The sequence below is a fragment of the Molossus molossus genome, unplaced genomic scaffold (assembly GCF_014108415.1).
Source record: "Molossus molossus isolate mMolMol1 unplaced genomic scaffold, mMolMol1.p scaffold_m16_p_21, whole genome shotgun sequence".
NCBI classification, from domain to species: Eukaryota; Metazoa; Chordata; class Mammalia; order Chiroptera; family Molossidae; genus Molossus; species Molossus molossus.
Genome location: NW_023425357.1, coordinates 45016473 through 45035233, shown reverse-complemented (window position 1 = coordinate 45035233; position 18761 = coordinate 45016473). Strand labels below are relative to the sequence as shown.

The window sequence follows — 18761 nt, the reverse complement described above, 5'->3', positions numbered from 1 at the left end:
TTGGCCTGTCTTGGATCCTGCTTCAGGTTTTCCTAAATTCTTTCAAACAAGCAGCATCTGGTCTCTGATAGCCCCATTCCTCTCGTTAAGTAATACACTGAAACAAACACAGGGAGGCAGCCAAAATGAGGAGACAAAGAAACAGGTCCCAAATGAAAGAACAGAACAAAGCAAAGCCCCAAGAAAAAAACTAAGCGAAATGGAGATAAGCAACCTAACAGATGCTGAGTTCAAAATAACTGCTTATAAGGATGCTCAATGAACTTAGAACCTCAGTGAACTTAGTGAGGGCCTCAAGAGCATAAAAAAGGACCAGTCAGAAATGATGGATGCACATTCGAAATGAAGGAGGCATTAACTGAAACAAAGAATAATTTACACAGATTCAATAGTAGAGTACGTAAATCCAAGAAACAAACCATTGATTTGAAATATAAGGAAGCAAAAAACGCCCAATCAGAATAGCAAAAAGAAAAAAGAATCCAAAAAAATGAGGAAAGTCTAAGGAGCCTCTGGGACGACTTCAAGCATGCCAACATTCACATCTTAGAGGAGCCAGAAGGAGAAGAGAGAGAACAAGAAATAGAAAATCTGTTTGAAACAATAATGGCAGAAAACTTCCCTAACTTGGTGAAGGAAACAGACATACAAATCCAGGAAGCACAGAGAGTCCCACACAAGAAGCACCCCAAGAGGCCCACACCAAGACACATCATTGTCAAAATGCAAAGGTTCAAGACAAAGAGAGAATCTTAAAAGCAGCAAGAGAAAGGCAGCTAGTTACCCATAAGGCTGTCAGCTGATTTCTCAAAAGAAACTTTGCAGGCCAGAAGGGAGTGGCAAGAAATATTCAGAGTGATGAAAACGCAAGAACCTACAACCAAGATTACTCTCTCCTGCAAAGCTGTCATTTAGAATCGATGGCCATATAAAGAGTTTCCCAGACAAGAAAAAGTTAAAGGAGTTCATCTCCGCCAAACCGTTATTATATGAAATGTTGAAGGGTCTTTTTGAAGAAAAAGATAAAATATGTGAACAAACAAAATGGCAATGAATACATATCTATTGACAATGGAATCTACAAACAAAATGAACAGGTAGAACAGAAACATTCTCATAGATACAGAGAACATTTTGTTGGTTGCCAGATGGAGGGGGATTGGCTGAACGGGTGAAAAAGGTGAAGGGATTAAGAAGTACAAATTCATTGCTAGACTGACAAACCTCAAAAGGAAAGGGGTTGGGGGGTGGGAAGAAATAAACCAAAGAACTTATATGTATAACCAATGGACACAGAGAACAGTGTGGGAAAAGGTGGGAGGGGGGGCGGGAATTGGGAGGAGGGGGTTCATGGGTAAAATGAAGAACATCTGTAATACATTCAACAATAAAGATTTAAAAATCTTTTAAAATAAAAAACGAAAAAACAGAAAATATATATATTATATATAACTATAATACTTGCTTTTTCCCCCTTTAATTAATAAAGTATCCTGGAGATCTTTTCATGTCAGTACCTCACTCATATTATTGTTTGTGTTATAAAAAATAACATAAGTGCTAGGAAATAAGAATTCAGACCATTGAGGATGATCTAACATAGACAGTGACAAGCTCTTTGCACCTAACCCCAAGTTCTACTCTTGGAGATAACTGTTTTTCACTGTATTTGCATTGAATTCTTTAAATGGTTACCTCCTTAACTCTCACACATGTGTTTACTATTTCTATTTCTTCATCCAACAACGGTAAGCACTATCAGTTTCTCCAGTAAGAGAACGTGGCATTGGCTCGCTTACACTGTCTTCCACTCTTGCTAACTCTTGTTTTTTTTTTTTTCTTAATTGGTTACCTTTAGAACCAATACATAGATACCCTCTCTTAACTTTTAGCTTGCAAGATGGGGGATTAAAGTTCTCTTTCAACGTATCACTACTTTCCCATTTTTGAAGTTGATCATGTTCACATAAACCTGTAGTTTTGACAAGACTTCCTTGCTTTCTCTGGACATTGATTCTGACATTTGAAAGCCAGTAAGTACCAGTGCTTGTGTCTGTGTTATTTATTGCAGAACCAAATAAAGTGACTGGATCCATTAGTACAGTGGTTTTCAACCTTCCTAATGCCACGACCCTTTAATGCAGCTCCTCATGTTGTATGTGGCGTATCTGCATGTGGGTGGACCCGCCTGGAGACGGATAGAGGAGCAGGGTCTCGGTTCCTAAGACCATCGGAAATATGTGTTTTCCAATGGTCTTAGGTGACCCCTGTGAAAGGGTCATTTGACTCCCAAAGAGGTCGTAACCCACAGGGTGAGAACCGCTGCAGTAGTAGCCGATGTAATCCACTGTGGTCACTAAGCCTGAGTCATTTGAAAGGGAAGGTTGCCAATGTCAGGTCCAGACTGTATTCTTCCTCAGAGGCACAGAGTCATGCTGCTTTCGAGCTCGCTTTGTATTTGGACCAGGACTTTCTTGAGCAGTGCCTTTCCCTGGAGTTCATAAGTGACTCCCTATTCTCATAGACACGTCATGCTGCAGTGACAGCCCCACGCTGCTGGGTGCTTCATCATACTATGCAGGGAACATCTGGGTAAGCGCTGGGCTCTTCAGACCCAGCTGGCACAGGTGACTCCGGCTGGGTTTCTCCTCAGTGCACTCCTCGCTAATTCCGCTGTATTTGGGTCCCACCTCTTCCTGTCCTCCTTGTTCTGGGAATTTTCTAAAAATGTCTTCTATTTACTATATTTCATTTTCCTAAAACTTTGTAACCTCTTCAGCACCTAACACAGTACTGGGAATGTGGTAGGTGCTTTAATAAATGATGACTGAGTTAATGAATCAAGGTTTAGCTTTTTTTTTTTAATTTAATTTTTAGGGCAATATGTCTTGGCCATACAGGCAAAAGGAAATATTTATTCTGTTTTTGAAAGCTCTTGGCTGGAAAAGGTTTTGAAGTCCTTCCCCAAAACAGATGTCCATTCACCTAAAACTTGGGGATCTCCAGAGATACCTTCTACAATCTTCCCTGGTAGTCTGCTTCTTCAGTGACCGATGCTTTACCTTTTTTATATCTAGTCGAAATACCCATGTGACATCGCAGAATTTTCCAAATTGATACAGTGTGAGGATCATTCTGTACATTCTCTTCTAAATCTTTTATGAGAAAACCACCAAAGGTAGCAAACACTGCATCGGTCTCTTTGAAGTGCGGGAGGGAGTGTCACTGTGAATTGTGAGCTCCTCTCGTTCTCTCATGTTCCATTCTCTGCTCCTGGGTTAGCTGGGCGGAATTTTTTCCTTTGCCTCTCAGCCTCAATATGCTCTCTTTGGCTTTCTACCTATCTTACTGCTGAAAGAATGAGCTGTGGAAAAGAATTTTTCAGGCTTTTAATTTGCTTGCATATCCTGTGTTTATTCTTTACCATAAAGACTATGGAAGAATGACCACGAATGAAGTCCTCTTTTTTTTTTTAATCCTCACCCGAGGACATTTTCCCATTTTTTGTTCAGACAAAGTGGGAGTGGGGGGAGAGGAAGAGAGAGAGAGAGAGAAACATCGACGTGAAAGGGACACGAGTGGCTGCCACCCGCATGACCCAACCAGGGCCGGGGACAAACTGCAACCGAGGTACATGCCCCTAGCGGGAACCGAACCCGGATCTCTCTGGACCTCAGGCCAACGCTCTAACCGCTGACCCAAACTGGCCAGGGCACAAATGAAATCTTTAAAAAAAATAAAAAGATCCTATTGAAGGTCTGAGCCGAGGACTAGACCAGGAAGGAATTTGACTTTCCTAATTCAGGTAGTCCCTGTAGCATATTTCAAGGCCAGTCTATATACCCCACCATGGATCATTCATTAACCTCTTCCTGTGGAATAATTCTTTTTGGCTCAATAAACATTTAAACATTTTAAAAAGGGTATGATGATAATCCTTGGTTAATTCCCTGCAGTGGCTTTGCCTTAAAATTCTTTTCTAAAACTAGTCCTGGCACAAACCTTTTCCTTATCTTCATTCACGCTGTTCCCTCCGTCATGTCATGCTTTTCCCTTCATCTAGGGGAATGTATGACTTTCCTGTTTAGAGGTGACATTAATAGACCTTAATATGCAGAATGGCAGGGGCACCAACCAATCTGGGTGGTTGCCATAGTGATTGATAAAGAAGCCTTATCTCACCTGCTGGAGGTGAGCTTTTGTATACATTCTTGTTCTATACACAGCACATAGTGCCTTTTGCATAGCAGAAACTTACCACCTAATGGGAAAGAACATCCTCGTTCCCTCCCCGGGCACCAGCAGAAACCATAGCCATCTTTTTCAGTTGCAGTGGAAGATGGGAGACAGGAGTACAGTAGGAAGTCAAAAGGTGTGTGAGGGAACAGAACTCCTATGTTTACATGGCTGCTGCCGTCTCATTCACGGACCTTATTCAGAAAGTTCTGGTCCCCACAGTTCATGGAGTCAGGCGCAGAGGTGACGGGTCTGCATATACAAGCTGGGAAGAGAAGAAGCTGCTTCACCCAGTTGTCCGGCAGCCTAACCTCTGCCCCCACTCACGTCTCCATTGCCCCAGCCCCTCTGCCCTCCGGTCTCTTGGGAAGCGTTGCAGTCGAGGTGGGATTCACGTTCTTTTAGCGTATTTAGAAAGCAAAAGTGAATGATTAACCTCAAGAATCTATTCTTTTCACAACCCAACAACAAAATAAGCATTCCATAAAAGTTAATTTACAAATAAAAAGAGAGGGGGGAGATGACTTAGAGGTCGTCTTCACCTCTGTCCTTGTTTCTGTGAAAGAGTTTTCACTCCCACGGGAATTGTACTCGAGGGGAGAGATACACAAAACCAATCAAAGCTGCCGCCTCGCTGGTGGCTGTGTGCCACCGTTTGCACGCGGGCGGTGAGCTCCCCTTTTCGGAGGATCTCTTCATTGAACATTTTCCTTTGGATCTTTCGAAAATAATGACATTCACTGTTCTATTTTTCCTTGCTGAGTACAAAAGTGGTAATATATGTCATCCAGTCAAAGATGCCATGGATTTTAAGACATAGTCCAATTTCAGAGACATTAACTCTGAAGGAAAAATGTGTACCTTGGAACTGATGAAATGCAGTATGGACTCTTTGTAGAGAGTTTATAAACTATAGGAAAGTATAAAGTAGATAATAAAAATATGTCATCATATCGCCACACAGGGATGATATCATTCATAATGATTTGGTCTAATTCCTTCTAGTGTTCTCTCTATATGTGGGATAATATATGTTTATTTCTTTTTAGAAAATATCAGCTATAATGTTTTGTATCTTGTTTTCTTTCTCAATACTCATATCTTGAACATTTTAAATGTAGATATGTTTTTATTGATTTTAAGAGAGAGGAAGGGAGAGGAAGAGAGAGAGAGAAACATCAATGAGAAAGAGAAATGTCGATTGGTTGCCCCTGCACACCCCTTACTGGGGGTGGAGCCCACAACTCAGGCATGTGCCCTGACTGGGAATCAAACCGGCAACCTTTTGGTACATGGGACGATGTCCAACCAACTAAGCCACACTGGTCAGGGCCTGAACATTTTTTTTTTTTTAAATTAAGTATTCCTTGAAAATGGGGATTTTCAAGGTGGCTTAAATTTAAAAGTGGCTTAAATATAAATCCCCTACTTTTGGTCATCTAATTCATTTCCAGTGTTTGATATCACACACGTGGCTCCAGTGAACATCTTTGTCTGCATCCATGATTCTTCCTTAGGAAGAATGACTAGAAGTGGAAGACCTGGGTGAGGGATGGCAGGGTGGGTGTTTTAAAACCACGTATGTTACATTGCCCATCCTTGGCACACACGCTTGACCGCTTTCTTTCTTTTTTTTTTTTTATCCTCACCCGAGGACATCTTTCCATTTTTTGTACAGATAGACTGGGAGGGAGAGAGAGGAAGGGAGAGAGAGACAGAAACATCGATGTGAAGGGACACATCGAGTGGCTGCCACCCGCACGACCAACCAGGGCCGGGGACAAACTGCAACCGAAGTACATGCCCTTAGCGGGAACCGAACCCGGGTCTCTCTGGACCGCAGGCCGACGCTCTAACCGCTGAGCCAAACCGGCCAGGGCCTTGACCGCTTTCTTAACTCAGCAGTGCCCAGTCCTCTTCCCAAAGTGGTGACTTGTGCCAGCAACGTGCCCTGAGGTCTGGGTGCCTCTGGAGCCTCCTATGCCCTCCTCCTGCCCTTCACCTGAGTTCGAGGCTGAGCGCTCCTCTCGGGATCCGCTTGACAGATTTATCCGGATGCTGCCTTCAGGGTAGACAGTCACGCGTAGGCCCCCTTTGCCCTCCACAGCCTCACCCACCTCCACTGCAGCCAGCACAGTTCCTTGCGATTTCCAGCTTACGGAGCACCTTTCTCTGATAGTTAGTGCTGAAAGAAGTTTCCGTCTCCTTTGGTATTCCATGGGTTGTCTCACTGAGGGTCCAGGCATGGCCAGTAGGGCCTGAGTCTGCACTGACATCTTGCCAGGAGTCTCCCCCTGCCCCTTGTCACTGGCTATTAAATTCTGAAAATGTTCTCAGTCACGGATGTCTAGGAAAAATAAGGTCATAAATATTAAGATTGAGGGATGAGAATGGACAGGTGAGTAAGAATGAAAAGCTTCAGTGATTGTGTGAAGCTGGGAAGATTGGATTTCAGTATTGGGCTCATTTTGCTCAGGAGTGCCTCAGCAAAGCTCCTGATTGTTACTTTAAGAAATTTGGGATGAAATAGCCCTGGTGACAGACTGCACAACAAAACCAAGAAAGTAAGAGCTGGGTTAAATTTAGAGGGACCAACCTTTTGGGGTTATCGGTGGGGAGGGGACTCTTAGGATGAGAGACTCCAGTGTTAAAATTAAGAATGTCCTGGGCATGAACGGGTCACCGTAGCACAAATTAAGCCTTTGCATCCGTGGTCTTTTATACATGAGATGAGATTTCATGCTAAATGAACATGCAGAGTTTTCTTCTCCCACGGATAGAGCCCACAGCGATTGCCAGCCCACAGGGAGAGCTTCTCGTTCATTTGTTCTGTTGAATCCATTCTCGAAGCTCTGATCCACTTGATTGCAGAATCAGCCAATTCTTAGCTGTGTTCTGAGATGGCAGTCTTTAATGTCTTCTTTCTAGAAAGTATTAGGGGTCATCTTCTAAAGTGAAGAATGTCTTTAAGTATATCCTTTGAGAAGTACAATCCGTGAAGCTTGAGCCACTTTTATAGACTTAGAGTTTTAGATAAATTAGAAGCTCTTAAATGAAAATTACAGGATTCTTTCTGAAAGTCATAAAGGATTAGAGACAGTTGGGAGCAACTGAGAGTTTTCTGCTTAGAGAGTCGCCAAGGATTGAAAGGAAGGCGCAGCCTCCAAGTACCACTTCAGATGCTGTGTTCGCCACGCAGCCTGTGTCAGATCAGTTGCCCGGCGGTGGAACAAAAGCATTTCACAAATCTGTCCATTGAGATGATCACCCCCGTGATGTCTGTGGATCCTAGCATTTTTATTTATTAATTTGAGAGAGAGAGAGAGAGATTGAATTGCTGTTCCACTGATTTACGCATTCATTGGTTGATTTCTGTGTGTGTCCTGACCAGGAATCAAACCTGCAGCCTTGGAGTAAAGGGCTGACGCTCTAACCACCTGAGCTACCAGCCAAGGCTGTGGGTACTAGTATCAGTAGCGCAGGAGCTATTAGGCTTTCATTTGGGTGGATGAGAATGGCTTCTATGTATTTCTTAGAAATTGACTCAGCCCTTTATAGGAATCTGGTTTGGGGAACCTCCTCCAACTTCTGCTTTTTTGTTTACTTGTTTGTTTGACTCTGACACCCCCATTAGGGAAATAGTCTGGATCCACTGAAAGTTCTTAGGAGTGTGCTAACTGGAATCCTGGGACAGGGCCAATGGAGGAGAGTGGTCACTCGGCCTCTCCCTGAGGCCTCAGCCACCCTCCGAGCCCCTGCAGAGGTGAGGTCTGCTTTGATCCTGGGAGCCTTCCTTGCTGTCTTTATATTTGATTTTTTAACTCCAGATGTATCACAGATGTTTTCATTTTACTGCATTTTGTAATACTGTTTCTACACTCTCCTCATGTTTTCTGACTTACTCATCTTCAACCAGTTGTTCCTATGAAACCGCCCTAAATTGCTCTTAATTTCGCTCTTTCCCTCGCTTCTCTCATCCGGCCCATCCTGTTGTTTTCCTCCAAGTCCTTGTGCACCCACCGCTGTGCACCGTCACCTCTGCCTGGCAGTCCGGGTCACTGTCCACTCCCGCAGGGATGACTGCAGCAGCCGCCTGACGAGTCTCCCTGCTCCCAGCGGGTTCCCCTCAGCCCTCTCTGCTGTGAAGCTGCCACACTGGTCTTTGCCCCCTGCTTAACATTTTCTAAGGGCTTCCCATTGTATGGAGAGGAAACCCAAATTCCTGCCATGACCCACAGCTTCCCATGGGCCCCCTCACCCTGCTGCCCTCTCTGGTCTGCCTTCTTCCTGGAGCACAGCAAGCCCATTGCCTCGTCCGTGCCTTGGCCCGGCCCTGTCCTCTGCTGGGAATTCTTTCGCCCCGGGCCGGGCCTTGCTGGCTCCCGTTGTTCAGATCTCACCTTCAGTTTCACCAGCGAAGGTCCCGTATGCACGCTCTTCCCGTGCACCCGGCCTGGCTCCCAGCCCTGTTCAGTTGTCCTTGACGTTCTGCACAGCGCCTCACACCTTCATTTCTTTCGTGCTTTCTTTTTTTTTCTTGAATTTTATTTCATTTTATTTTTATTTCATTTTATTTTTGTTAAAGATGTTTTTCCTCTTTTAACCCATTGACACCCTCCTACCCATCCCCCCTGCCCCGTTCCCAGCTTTGTTGTCCATGTCCATTAGTTATGCGTACATGCATATACATTCTGTGGTTTATCTCTTCCCTCCTCCCACCACCCCCTCTTCTGAGGGTTGTCAGTTTGTACCCCACTTCCACAACTCTGGGTCTACCCTATTCCTCAGACTGTTATGTTCATTATATTCCACAAATAAGTGAGATCATGTGGTATTTGTCTTTTTCTGCTTGCCTTGTTTTGCTTAGGATAATACTTTCCAGGTCCCTCCATGTCTTCTCAAAGGATCAGAGATCTTTCTTTCTTACAGCTGCATAGTACTCCATTGTGTATATGTACCACAGCTTTTTTATCCATTCGTCTACTGATGGACACTTGGGCTGTTTCCACTATTGTAAATAGTGCTGCTATGAACATGGGGGTACACATACTCTTTCTGATTGGTGCTTCGGGCTTCTTAGGGTATATTCCTAGAAGTGGGATCACTGGGACAAATGGAAGTTCAATTTTTAATTTTTTGCGGTAACACCATATTGTATTCCATAGTGGCTACACCAGTCTGCATTCCCACCAACAGTGCATTAGAGTCCCCTTTTCTCCACACTCTCACCAACACTTGTTTGATACTTTCTTGATGGCGGCCATTCTGACAGGTGTGAGGTGATACCTCATTGTTGTTTTAATTTACATCTCTCTGATGATTAGTGATATTGAGCATTTCTTCATATGTCTCTTGGCCATTTGTATGTCCTGTTTGGAGAGGTGTCTATTCAGTTCCTCTGCCCATTTTTAATTGGGTTCTTTGTCTTCCTTTTGTTGAGTTGTATGAGGACTCTATATATTTTGGAAATTAACCCCTTTTCTGGTGTATCATTGGTAATTATGCTTTCCCATACAGTGGGTTGTCTTTCCATTTTGATGGTTGTTTCTTTTGCTGTGCAGAAGCTTTTTGGTTTGATGTAGCCCCATGTGTTCATTTTCTCCTTTGTTTCTGTGGCCTTAGGTGATGTGTCAGTGAAAATTCTGCTGCGTATGATATCCAAAATGTTGTTGCCTACATTTTCTTCTAGGATTTTTATGGATTCACAGGTCACATTTAAGTCTTTTATCCATTTTGAGTTTATTTTTGTGTATGGTGTAAATTGATGGTCTAGTTACTTTTTTTTTTTGCATGTAGCTGTCCAATTTTCCCAACACCATTTATTAAAGAGACTGTCTTTACTCCACTGTATGCTCTTGCCTCCTTTGTCAAATATTAATTGAGCATAATGTCTTGGGTCCATTTCTGGATTCTCTGTTCTGTTCTTCTGGTCCATATGCCTATTATTGTGACAGTACCAGGCTCTTTTGATTACAGTCGCTTTGTAGTATAACCTGATATCTGATATTGTGATCCCACCTACTTTGTCCTTCTTTTTCAAGATTTCTGTAGCTATTTGAGATCTTTTTTGGTACCATATGAACTTTTGAAGTATTTGTTCTAGTTCTGTGACATATGTTGTTGATATTTTGATGGGGATTGCCTTAAATCTATAGATTGCTTTGGGTAATATGGATATTTTAATGATGTTAATTCTTCCAATTCATGAACAAGGTATGTGCTTCCACTTTTTTATGTCTTCCTCTATTTCTTTTTTCAATGTCTTGTAGTTTTCTGCAAATAGGTCCTTTATTTCTTTGGTTAAGTTTATTCCTAGGTATCTTAATTTTTTTGCCACAATGATATATGGGATTGTTTTTTCAGTTTCTCTTTCTGTGAGTTCATCATTGGTGTATAAGAATGCCATTGATTTCTTGACGTTAAATTTGTATCCTGCTACTTTGCCAAATTCACTTATTAATTCTAGTAGATTTTTGATGGAGTCTTTAGGGTTTTCTATGTATAATATCATGTCATCTGCAAATAATGACAGTTTCACTTCCTCCATTCCAATTTGGATCCCTTTTATTTATTTTTTCTGTCTGATTGCTGTGGCTAAGACTCCCAGTGCTATGTTAAATAAGAGTGGTGAAAGTGGGCATCCCTGTCTTGTTCCTGTTCTTAAGGGAAATGCTTTTAGTTTCTGCCCATTGAGTATGATGTTGGCTGTAGGTCTTTCATATATGGTCTTTATTATGTCGAGATATGATCCCTCTATTCCCAGATTGCTGAGCGTTTTTATCAGAAATGGATGCTGAATGTTGTCGAACACTTTTTCAGCATCTATTGATATGATCTTGTGGTTTTTATTCTTCATTTTATTTATGTGGTGTATCACATTTATTGATTTGTGAATATTGTACCATCCTTGCATTCCTGAGATGAATCCCATTTGGTCATGGTGAATAATTTTTTTGATGTATTACTGGATTTGCTTTGCTAGTATTTTATTCAGGATTTTGGCATCTATGTTCATCAGGGATATTGGTCTGTGGTTTTCTTTCTTCGTAGTGTTATTTTCTGATTTTGAAATTAGAATTATGCTGGCCTCATAAAATGAGTTTGGAAGTCTTCCTTCTTCTTGAATTTTTTGAAATAGTTTGAGGAGAATGGGTGTTAGTTTTTATTTTTGAATGTTCACTAAAACTCCCCCATAAAGCCGTCTGGGCCTGGACTTTTGTTTGCTGGGAGAGTCTTGATTACCTCTTCAATTTTCTTATTTATTATTGGTCTGTTCAAGTTTTCTATCTCTTCCTGGTCCAGTTTTGGGAGACTGTGTGTTTCTAGAAATTTGTCTATTTCACTTAGATTGTCGAATTTGTTGCCATATAATTGTTCATAGTAGTTGTTAATGATCTTTTGTATTTCTGTGGTGTCGGTTGTTACTTCTCCTCTTTCATTTCTGATTTTGTGTATTTGGGTTCTCTCTCTTAGTTTCTTGGTGAGTCTAGCTAAGGTTCCATCAATCTTGTTTATCTTTTTGAAAAACCAGCTCTTTGTGTCACTGATTCTTTGAATTGTTGTTTTGGTCCGTATGTCATTTATTTCTGCTCTTATCTTTACTATTTCCTTCCTTCTACTTGCTCTGGGGTTTTCTGTTTGCCTTCTAATTCTTTAAGTTGTGAGGTTAGATAGTCTATTAGAAATTTTTCTGGTTTCTTCAGGTAAGCCTGTAGTGCTATGAACTGTACTCTCAGAACTGCTTTTGCTGCATCCCATAGATTTTGTGTGTTTTCATTGGTTTCCAGGAAGTTTTTAATTTCTTCCTCGATCTCCTCAGTAACTCATTCATTGTTCAATAAAATGCTATTTAGCCTCCATGTGTTCAAATGTTTTTGCATGTTCTTGTTGCAGTTGATTTCTAGTCTCATGCCATTGTGATCTGAGAATATGCTTGATATGATTTCCATCTTCTTGAACTTGTAGAGATTTAGTTTGTGTCCTAACATGTGGTGTATCTTTGAGAATGTCCAATGTGCACTTGAGAAGAATGTGAATTCTGTAGTTTTGGGATGTAATTCTCTGTAATATCTATTAAATTCATTTGGTCTAGTGCTCCTTTTAGAGTCTGTTCTTCCTTGCTAAATTTTTGTCTAGAGGATCTATCCAGTGATGTCAGCGGGGTGTTCAAGTCCCCTACTATGATTGTATTGCTGTCGATTTCTCCTTTGAAGTCCTCCAGAAGATTTTTAATATATTTTGGTGCTTTTATATTGGGTGCATATATGTTTACCCAGGTTATATCTTCCTGTTGGATAGATCCTTTCAATATTATGTTGTGGCCTTCTTTGTTTCTAGTTATGGCCTTCATTTTGAAATCTATTTTATCAGATATGAGTATTGCTACCCCAGCTTTTTTTTGCTTTCCGTTTGGTTGGAAAATTTTTTTTCCATTCCTTCACTTTCAACCTATGTGAGTCTTTTGTTGTGAGGTGGGTCTTATGTAAACAACATATAGATGAGTCATGCTTTCTTATCCAATTAGCTACTCTGTGTCTTTTTATCAGAGCATTCAATCCATTCACATTTAAGGTGATTATTGATATGTACTTATTTATTGCCATTTTTGTTTAGTGTGGTTATATTTTTCTTCCTTTTTCTCCTGCTAATTACAGCAGTCCTTTTAACATTTCTTGTAGTGCTGGTTTGGTGCTAGTGTATTCCCTTAGCCTTTTTTTTTTGTCTGGGAAGCTTTTTATTTGACCTTCTATTTTGAATGACAGCCTTGCTGGGTGGGGTAGTCTTGGATTCAGATCCTTGTTTTTCATGACCTTGGTTACTTCATGCCATTCTCTTCTGGCCTGTAGTGTTTCTGTTGAGAAGTCAGCTGATAGCCTTATGGGGGTTCCTTTGTAGGTAACCTGTTGCTTATCTCTTCCTGCTTTTAGGATTCTCTCTTTGTCTTTAATATTTGGCATTTTAATTACTATGTGTCTTGGTGTTGGCCTGTTTGGGTTCTTCTTACTTGGGGCTCCCTATGCTTCTTGAACTTGAATGCCTCCTTCCTTCACCAAATTAGGGAAGTTTTCTGTCACTATTTCTTCAAATATTTTCTTGAACCCGTGCTCATTTTCTTCTCCTTCAGGGACTCCTATGATGCGAATATCATTACGTTTCCAGTTGTCCCACAGTTCTCTTAAGCTGTCTTCCTGTTTTTTTAATTGTTTTTTTTTCTTTTGGTTTTCTGATTGTTTGATTTTTTTCTACCCTGTCTTCTAATTCACTGATCCAGTCCTCAGTTTCCTCTACTCTGCTGTTTAGATCTTCCAATGTGTTCTTTATTTCTGATATGTCATTCTTAATTTCTTCTTGGTGGATTTTAATTTCAAATTGGTTGATTTTCAACATTTCTATGTCTTTACTCATGTTGCTGATGTTCTTACTCATGCTGTTGAGCTTCCTCAAGATCATGGCTCTGAATTATAGCTGTTAACTTGCTTAACTGCTCCACAGTTATCTCATTTTGGGTAGAGGTCTCTTCTTATTTTATTTGGCTTTTTTGGTTTGTTTGTTTGTTTCACCATTTTGGCTATCACAGTGTGCTTTGGAGCCTGACAAATTTTCCCTGTGGGTGTTGGTGTTCTGCTGTTTGTGGCTCCCTCTCCTGGGTTTGGATGAGTGAGGGAGGATCCACGTTAAACACCACTGTCAGATCTTACTTTCCTGGTTAGAGTTGCTAGCCCAGGAATGGTTCAGTTATCCTCTAGCTTTTTGCCTGGAGGCTAGCAGTAGCGGTAACCTGAAGAGCCTTGGGTTCTCAGTTGAATGAAAAACTCCTTCAGTTGCTCAGCATAAGGGGATTTCCCGAGGGTGGGGCAGCATTTCAATGGCCCACCTTGGTGGGGTTGAATCTCCGAGGGAGGGGCCATGCCTCTCCCCAGAGCCCTGGGAAGGAGTAAGATGGCCACCATCCTGCGTGGCTGCAACTCAGCAAAAGCTCTGAGTGCCCGCCAAATCCCAAGTGTCTGCACACAGTTCCGGTCCAGTCTGCCCTCCCTCTGCCGGAGCCCAAGGTGAGTGGCTGTGGCTAATTTAGCCTCTGTCCCTGCTCTGGGCTGTGGAGCCACTTGGGAGTGTAACTCGAGGGCATTGTTCCCAGCTAAGGCCGCTGCTGTCTGTGGGCTCCCAGCCCCCATCTCGCGCCTCTGCAATCCTACCAGGATCAAGTCCGTGTCCCTGGTTATATGGTTCTCGCAAACTGCTTTTCTATTGCTTTTTCTCAACGATTTGTCTGTATTTTAGTTGTAATTCCAGTTTGGTCCTGGGAGATCATCTGTGTAGCTTCCATTCACTCCGCCGCCATTTTGTCATCTCTCACACCTTAATTTCTTGTGCGTTATTGCATATTTTCTCCACCATAATGGAACTTGCATGAGAGCAGGATGGAGTAGTGCTTGGCAATTGGTAGCTGCTTATCCAAATATTAAATTAAGTAGTGCAAGTAAGTGTTTCCCTTTGCTATGAGAACACTCCGGGAGGATAATGCTAAGGAGCTATATAACGGCATACATTATTGGTCTCTAGAGACTGAGCTGGGCAGGCTTAAATAATTTTCCAAAGATTTTTTAGTTGATATATATTTTTAAAAGATTATTTTTTAGAGCAGTTTTATGTTCCCAGCAAAACTGAGCAGAAAGTACAGAGATTTCATATACTCCTTGCCCGCCATGTGCAACCTCCTCCACTGTCAACATCATGCACCAGAGTAGCATTTTTTTTTTTTTTTTTCCTTACCCGAGGATATTTTTCCATTTATTTCCAGATAGAATGGGAGGGGGTGAGAGAGACAGAGAGAGAGAGAGAAACATTGAGTTGTGAGAGAAACACTGATTGGTTGCCTTTTGCACGACCCTGACCAGGGCTGGGGATGATCTGCAACCAAGGTACATGCCCTTGACCAGAATTGAACCCATGACTCTTTGGTCCACGGGCTGACTCTCTAACTACTGAGCCAGACAGTCCAGGGCCAACATTTTTTATAATCAATGAACCTACATTGACACGTCATTATCACCAAAGTCCATATACAGTGATACCTCGGTTCTCGAACGCCTCGGTTTTCGACCAAATGGAGATTCGAGAAACTTTTGTCTCAGAATCCGAACAAATATTTGGAACTCGAACTTCCGAGATGAGCCGAATGGCGTTCATTCGGCCCAGCGCGCCTTGCTTGCGTCATCAGTGTGAGTGCAGAGAGAGAGTCACGCTTTGTGGAGTCACGCTTTCCTATTGGTTTCATTGCTTCGGTTCTCGAACAATTCGGTTCTCGACCGTCCTCCTGGAACGAATTATGTTCGAGAACCGAGGTATCACTGTATTATATTAGAGTTTACTCCTGGTGTTGTGTATTTTATAGATTTTGGAAATGTATAATATATTGTGACATATGTCCACCATTTTGGTGTCACACATAGTAGTTTCACTGCTCTAAAAACTTCTGCAATCCTTCTGTTCATCCTCTTCTCACTATCCCCAGCTGTAGGCAACCACTGGTCTTTTTACTGTCGCTACAGTTTTGCCTTTTTCAGAATGTTATGTAGATGGAATCTTATAGTATATGTAGCCTTTTCAGGTTCAATCCATGAATTTTTAACTTTGTGGGGAGTGGATCATAAGACTAAAGTAGTAAGTAAGGTAACCATACATCCTGGCTGTTAAGGACAGTCCTGATGTACACCTGCTGTCCTGGAATAGTTATTAATAACGTCCCGTTCCACTTCCGAAAGTGTCATGGTTTTGTTGATCATTTTATTTATAAAGGATGGCTTAAAGAATACAAATGGTTAATTTTTGGTTATTGCCATTTTTTGAATGGTGGATTTATTGTTTACTTTGTATTTTAGTTAAATAGTATATAGTGACTAATAAGTATGTGTGTGTGTGTGTGCGCGCGCGTGAACGTGGGTTTATTTTTAATTTTTGGTATTTTTCCTGCAGATGATCTCAATGCCACCCACCAGCACTGTGTTTTGGCTGGTTTACCGCCTCGGTTTAGTTCCACCCACCGAGTAGCAGAGGTAAGTGTAAATACAAATGTGATTCAGACTTAATTGGATGTGACAGAAGTGGTTGAATGAGCAATTTATCATAGAACTTTGGAAGAGCATTTGATAGGAAAATTGCTTCCATCTAACTTGACTTTAGTCTCTGTTTACTTGCTTTTTAGCTTTGAGTTGTGTTGGATAGTTTTAAAGAGTATATTCACAGCGTGGGATAAGTATATTTTGCTTCTTTGGGGTTATGTTTCTTGGAGAAGGTAAGTGCCACTGGCAGGTGTTGCTAGTTAGAGATTTTCTAAGGGGTTTGTATCTGTCAAGGTCAAAGGCAGGAGATGGCCAGGAGGAAATGGGGAGGATTTGTGTGCTTGTGCATACGTTAGCTGTGATTGGGCTCAGATGGTCGAGAATTTACATGTCCCTTCACTTTGGTCAGGCTTCTGGCCATGTGAATGTAAATGAAGGGCAGTTCCAGTGGCACGGAGGAATTTCTGAGCTCCCCAGTCATGTTTCTAACCCAGACGTTACTGCCACCACTTGGAGCAGTTGGGTCAGATGATTGGACTAGTTGGGTATGGAAACGTAAGAGATGAAGGAAGCTCTTAGGAGTCACCCTGGGGAACTATGTGCTTTGGGAGGAAGGGATCCAGAGCACAGAGGAGGGATCATGACAAGGATTACGAGTTGACCTGTTTCTATGCTTGTTGCACGCACTTTGCTATCGTACCGGAGTATGAGAACGTGGGGCGGAAGGGACGACAAAGTGGCAGGGAACACAAGACCTTTCAGTCCTGAGACTGTGGGTCTGTTAGGCAGCGCCATGCCTTCTGGCCATCAAGCAGCTGTCCTGGTGGTCTGGCCATGCCGCGGTGTGGCAGGGAGGGCAGGAGTGTGTCTCAGTCAGGACGCCACAAACCCATCAAGCACTCCGTCCTCCTTTTCTCCTTGTCTCCTGTCTTCTCTTGTCCCTTCACTCATTTGCCTAAATATGCGAGTGCCTGGTGTGTGTCCAGCAGCACCACGCGCTCAAGAGACACAGCCATCAACACGGCAATATTGCCACTACCTTTGTTGAACTTGTATTTTAGTTGGAGAGACAGATATTACACAAATAAACATGAAAATCATTATCTTAGAGATCTAAAAATAAGTTCTGTCAGGAAGTCAGAAAGAAAGGAAGAAGTGAAGGAATGAAAAGAGTGAGCAAACATTCATAGACCATCTAATAAGTGCTTTGTACTATACAAAAAAGACTTCATTTTTATATGAGATGTTAGAGGTATCAGTCTTTTCTAGCCGTAACCACTCAAGAATTCTTTTCTTCTGGATCAGTTTGAGTGTGTGGCTACTTAAGTGTATCCGCTTGCATCTTTTAAAATCTTAATCTGGCAGAGTAGACAAGCTGATTAGTGCTGTGCTCAGAGGGCTGGTACAAAAGGATGAATACAAGGTTTGAAAAAATGTATTTGATGAGGATGACCATCATACCTAGTTCATAGGGTTCTTGTGAGGATTAAATGAGTTAACACAGGTAAGTCTTTTAGGACAGGGGCTAGTGTAGTGTATGTATTCAGAGAATGTCAACCACTGCTATTATTATCACATTACCGCTGCTGAAATTTATCCTGATGAAAAGCTGATAGGAGACAGGAACAACCACAGCTCTGTGTGTGGATTGCTGTTCTTTCTCCATTTATACATTAGAGGGTAAATAATAAAGCAAGAGACTTTAAGATCAGTGAATCTTGATTGTAAGAGTTGCTGTTGGTTGAAATTACTATGCAGAAGAAGGAAAGCAATTTTAGTTCATTCATTCTGAAAACTTTCATTGAACTTTTCAGTGTCCAGCATATTCTTTTCTTTAAATTTTTTAATTTTTCAATTACAGTTGACATTTAATATTGTATTAGTTTCAGGTGTACAGCATAAAGGTTAGACATTTATATTACTTAATAAGTGGTCCTCCTGGTAAGTCTAGTACCCACCTGGCACAATATATACTTATTATAATATTATTGATCATATTCTCTATGTTGTACTTTATATCCTGTGACTATTTTTTAACTACCAATCTGTACTCCTAATCCCTTCACCTTTTTCACCCAGCCCCTCAGCCCCTACCTCTATGGCAACCATCAGTCTGTTCTCTGTATCTATGAGTCTGTTTCTGTTTTGTTTGTTCATTTATTTTGTTTTTTAGAATCCACAAATATGTGAAATTATACAGTATTTGTCTTTCTCTAACTTAATTCACTTAGCATAGTACCCCCCATGTCCATCCATGTTGTGGCAAATGGTGAGATTCCATTCTTTCTGGCTGAGTAATAGTTCATTGTGTGTATGTACCATATTTTCTTTGTCCAATTGTCTATTGATGGACACTTCGGTTGCTTCCATATCTTGGTTATTGTAAATAACTCCATGAAGAGGAACGGTTGACATGTTTGGTGCCCTCCAACTGCTTACAGTTTTTGTGCCCTCAGGCTGTAG

The 18761-nt window shown here is 41.6% G+C and overlaps 1 protein-coding gene across 2 annotated transcripts in view; it reads left to right on the top strand.

Moving 5' to 3' along the window:
- The window catches only part of FTO (FTO alpha-ketoglutarate dependent dioxygenase), a 335534-nt gene that overhangs the window by 128000 nt on the left and 188773 nt on the right, over positions 1–18761 (top strand). For both annotated transcript variants that reach the window (XM_036274139.1, XM_036274140.1), the window contains exon 5: positions 16213–16292. In XM_036274139.1, coding sequence (XP_036130032.1) covers positions 16213–16292 — 80 coding nt within the window. The remainder of the gene's footprint in view (positions 1–16212; positions 16293–18761) is intronic.